This window comes from Callithrix jacchus, chromosome 12 (genome assembly GCF_049354715.1).
Source record: "Callithrix jacchus isolate 240 chromosome 12, calJac240_pri, whole genome shotgun sequence".
NCBI lineage: Eukaryota > Metazoa > Chordata > Mammalia > Primates > Cebidae > Callithrix > Callithrix jacchus.
Genome location: NC_133513.1, coordinates 54766237 through 54770940, shown reverse-complemented (window position 1 = coordinate 54770940; position 4704 = coordinate 54766237). Strand labels below are relative to the sequence as shown.

The following is a 4704-nucleotide window of genomic DNA, read 5'->3' as shown; positions in this document are numbered from 1 at the left end:
AGCAGCGGCGCCAGCCTGCCCCGGGTCCGGACTCCGGAGGGAGGAAGGAGCTGGCGGGTGGGGGCGGGGGTGGGGGCGAGGGTAGGGGTGGCGTTCTGAAGACCCTGGGGAGCCAGAGGAAGAAAACAGGACTGACTCTCCCCGAGGAACCAGAGGGTTCCGGTGCACTCTACCCAGACCCGGGACACAGGTTCCCCCAGCGTCCCCCCGCCTCCCAGTCTAGTCGGCTCGCCCGCCGCGGGCCAGAGAGGCTTGGAAGCCAACACAGGGCAGCACGCTGCCGCACGTCCCCAAGGCCCCGGCCCTGGCCCGGCAGGCGAGTCCCAGCCTGCTCCGCTCTCTGCATAAAACGAAACCCAAACGCCCAAAAAGCTTAGGAGGAAATTTAACAGAAACTCTTTTACCCCCCAGCCCCCTTTCACTTTTAAGAAGCCGGCTGCCAAGAGAAAATTGAAACAAAAACGAAATGATAGCAGAGGACGCTATCTTTCCAAATGGTGAAATTTCCTTTAAAAATATGTTCCCTAAGGCCAACTTCGCGGCTGGCCGCCCCTTCCGACGCCTTTGCCTCCCAGAAAATCACAACAAAGCGATCGGAAATTCTGCCACGGTCCCGGGAAGGAGCAGCAGTGAGGCCCCGGAACCCACTGCGGCCGAAACTGCCATGCTCTCTTTAACCAAAAAATAAAAAAGATAAGAAGAAGAAGTAAAACCTTTTAATACATCAAATATACGGAATTTTAATCTTTAAAGCGATACATTGTCTATTATTTTAGTACATGACGTAAACCTTGTCCCCTTCTCAACGGGTGGACTTAAAAATTAAAAATAGTTAAGTGTTCCTTTTAAAGAACAAAATAAGGCAAATGAGGTTTTGGAATAGAATTTTTTCCTTTTTTTTTTGTTTTCTTCCAGAATACATACAAAAAAATACCCATTCTCTTCGATGGTATACACCTTAAAAATAATTGCAATTTGAAATCAGAGCTGACAAATTGTGACTTTTTTTTTCATTTTTTGTAACAAACATGCATGTAAATTTGTGTTTCAATCAGACATTAAATAACGTACAATACAATCATAGCAATTTTAAAGTAACATTAAAGAGAAGACCTCTAGTTCTGTGGCGGTTTTGCTTTTATTTATAATCTACAAGGGATGGGAGGGTTTGTTTTCCACATTTTTACCCTCACGTTTTAAATTGTTTCCCTCCTCCTTTTTACCTACAGAGCTCAAACTAAATAATGCACTTTTGAACCACGGGTCCGCTTGGAGCTAACATAAATAAATACCAGTGTCCACCGATGCAGTCCTCAGATGAACACTTTCTCAATTATTTTTTCCTTCTTTTTCTATAAAAAGTCAAATGATATTTTTTCAACTTTTATAAAGTTTGGGTGGGGAAGTGAGAGGAGGGGAGAAAGGGAGTCCCACCGGGTTTCGGTTGCTGCTGTGGGGTAGATAGATATGGTATATATTTCTTTCCTTTCGTGGCTTGAGTCCTCCCCACGCGCGGGTGTCAGCAGCCTGGGCCATGATCCCGCCCCTCCCTGGGCTCCTCCCCTCCTCCAACTCCTTCCTCTCCCTCGCTAGCCCTCCCGGCCCCTTCACTGATACCCCAGTGCCGAGGCGGTGGTCAGTCTCTGTCCGTAGAGGGCGTAGGGGGAGTAGTAGGGTCCGGTGGCGGCGGGCACCGGCACAGGGGCACCGGGCGTGGGGAGCGGGCTCTTGGAGTAGGGGTGGTAGCGGCTACTGAGTCCCAGCGCGTGGTGGGGGCTGCGCAGCGCCAGCGTCCCAGGACTGCCCGGCGCGCCGGAGGTGGGGATGTGCATGTGGCAAGCCATGGCGGCCGCGGCGGCGCTGGCCAGAGACGACGAGCTGGGGTAGCCCGACAGCAGTTTGTCTGTCCCAGGGAAGGCCGTATGGGTCCGCAAGTGGCTCAGCAGCTCTTCGGACGTGGCGAAGCGCTTGTCGCATGGCCCGTTGGCCGACACCCAGTTGCAGATGTGGGGGAGCGGGTCGTTAGGGAGCATAAAGCCGTAGGGGTAGAGGGGGTGGCCGGCCAGGGAGGGTGGTGTGGCGCCAGCAGCCGCGGCGGCCGTTAGCGAGGAGTGCACACCGTGCAGCGGGTGAGTGGGGTACACCAGCGGGTATCCAGACTTCAGCGCAGCGGCCGCAGCGGCCGGATCATGTGCGCACGAAGCGCTGGCTGCCGCCGCCCCTGCCAGGTGGCTGGCGCAGTGGTAGCTGAGGCAGTACGGGTCCCGGCACAAACTGGCTGTCATCACCGACGGCGGAGACGCCCCAGCCAAGGGGCTGGAGCCGGCCGGCTTACTGCAGCCCAGAGACCCAGCCGCGGCCGCCGCCAGCTGTGCCCCCACCAGGCTGCCCGGCTTGGTGGGGTCGAGTGCCACGCCATGTGGCAGGAACTGGGGCGGGTAGCCGGCGTAGGCCCCGGCCAGGCTGCCTGGGTAGGTCATGCCCGCGGGAGGCAAAGGAAACACTGTCTGGCCTGGCTTGTAGGGTGAGACGGGCGCCACCAGCCCAGAGCCCAGCACCGAGGAGGAGGTGGGCGCGCTGGGGCCGGAGCCAGAGCTCGAGCCAGATGAACCGCCGCAGTCCGAGCCCAGAGCCTTGCCCCCTGGGCCCCCATCAGGGTGCTGGTTCACGTCCACATTAATCCCGCCGCCGCAGCTAATCCGGCCGTGCGCCAGCCCTGTGGGTCCCCCTTCGGCCGAGGTGCCCCCGGCGCCCTTGCCGCCGCCGCCCACGTCGGTGTCTTTCTTGTCGTCCTTGCCCTCCGGGGCACCCCCGGCCGAGGGCAGCATACCTCCTGGGGAGCAGGCCGAGGCGCTGGAGCTCGGGCTGCCTGTCCTGGGCGTGAATGGCTGGCAGGTGGCGCTCGGTACCCGGAATCCCGACTTCTCCGCCGAAACGCCCCCGCCGCCGCCGCCCCCGCCGCCGCCCCCGCCGCCTCCACCGCCGCCTCCCGGCTCCTTCTTATCCGAGCCAGGTTTGGAGTACGGCTTGAAACTCGACTTGTCCTCCACGCCGATGTCGCTCAGCTTGAGGGGGCCCGATTTGGCGTCCTTGTCGCCCGCGGCGCTGCCGCCGGCACCGCCCGCGCCGCCCCCGTTGGAGGCGACCGAGGACAGTTTGGAGGAGGGCGAGGGGTCGGGCTTCCCAATCTGCGAACATGTTTGGGCCAACAGCGCCAGAGGGCTCTTCTTGGCATCGAGCTGCGGGGTCAGATGATGGGGGGGGTCACACAGAGAAAGAAGTGGAAACCCTTTAGAATCTGGCTTCTGGGGTTCAAATGCCTCTCTGCAACAGCCCACGAAGATCTTCCCAGCCCCGAGGCGCAATTCTAGGCGGCACCCCCTCTTCAACACCCAGTCGCAAACATTCTCGCCCTTGGGAAAGGCAGCAGATTCCCCCCTCCCCCCACCCCTCCCAGCAGCATCTTTCCTGCCCTCTCTGAACGCTAACTGGATTTTTAAAAAGCAAAATGTTTTTGGTTTTTGGTTCCTAGACCCACAACTGTACCCCCTCTCCACAAACAATCCCTAATTTTTCAGAGTAAGGGCTTGGACGGCTGGTGCCTCCGAGGCTGTGTGCACACACTGGCTCCCGGCGAGCCGGAGGACGGCGACTTTGGAATCGTATTTCAGACCTCTGCCTGCCTTCAGTGCCGAGTGAGGGGGCCTGGGTCGGGTTAGGGCTTTCATATCAAAAGGAGAAACAAGTATTGGCAGCCTTGCTCCCTAGCATTCACACCCCATTCCACCACCTCCCTCTTTTCCGCCCTAGTTTTGAGGTACGGAAGCAGTAGCCTTGTCCCCCATCCAGGAGCTGAATCACTCCGACCCCCCCACCCCCGCCCAGATCCAGAGAAAAAGAAAGCTTTAGGGTGGCTGCCAGGGTAGTGGTCCCAGCGCGATCCAGAGAGAGGGTCCTTACCTCGATAGGGCTGACGGGCGTGGAAGGCAGGGGCTGCAGGTACTCGGGGTGCAAAATGTGGCCAGTCCGTGCCGTCAGCATCTTCAGCACCTTGATTGGCAGGCGGCTGGCCTGGCGCAGGGGGTCAGAGGGGGGCACGGCGTGCACAAAAGGCTTGGTGCTGCCGGCCGGGGACGAGCCTGGACCGGGGCCGGAGCTATTTCCAGAGAGCGCGCTAGTCCAGGCAGGGTCTGCACCGCTGCCGCCGCCGCCGCCGCTGTGCTTACTGCTTCTTAGGGCAGAAAGCGAGGGCGCTGTGCTCATGACCCACCCGCGCGCATGGGAGCAGCGGGGGGGAGGGCTCCTGGAGGCGCGGGGCGGGCTCGGGGCTGCGCGCTCGCCCGGGGAGCAGGAGCAGCAGGAGGAGGAGGAGCTGGCTCGGCGGCCGCGGGCGCCCAGCGCGCCTTCTCGGCGCCTGGAGCCAGACGCGAGTAATCCTGGGTGGCCCGCAACGGAGCCGTGGCCGGGCTGGGGGAGCCGGCTGGAGTGCCGGAGTGCCGGAGTGCCGGGCTGCTCCCCTGCGCTGCGCTCCCGCGGCCCCGCGCCGGCGCTGCGCTCTGCGATGTGAGCTGCTGCGTGTCCAGCCGGGGCTCTGGCGAGGAAACTCACTTCAAAAGCAGCTGCACCGAGGGGGAGATTAAAGCCTTTGCCGCCTTCCAATCAAATGGGAGCCCGAGGTGATTGGAGGGTCAAGGGGATGTGACG

At 60.4% G+C, this 4704-nt stretch overlaps 1 protein-coding gene across 1 annotated transcript; it reads right to left on the bottom strand.

Annotated features, from left to right (window-relative positions):
• Positions 1–872: 872 nt before the first annotated feature.
• On the bottom strand, positions 873–4611 carry ZNF503 (zinc finger protein 503). Its single transcript, XM_035266214.3, has 2 exons — positions 3961–4611; positions 873–3239 (listed from the first exon to the last, which is right to left on the bottom strand). Exons 1-2 carry the CDS (start codon positions 4261–4263, stop codon positions 1608–1610), a joined length of 1935 nt encoding a protein of 644 aa, XP_035122105.3. The 5' UTR covers positions 4264–4611; the 3' UTR covers positions 873–1607.
• Positions 4612–4704: the final 93 nt, after the last annotated feature.

Excerpts from the sequence above, each read along its gene's own strand:
- ZNF503 (XM_035266214.3), bottom strand. The coding sequence starts at position 4,263 with ATGAGCACAGCGCCCTCGCTTTCTGCCCTAAGAAGCAGTAAGCACAGC. Across the intron at positions 3,240-3,960 it reads CGCCCGTCAGCCCTATCGAG|CTCGATGCCAAGAAGAGCCC; the intron begins GTAAGGACCCTC and ends CTGACCCCGCAG.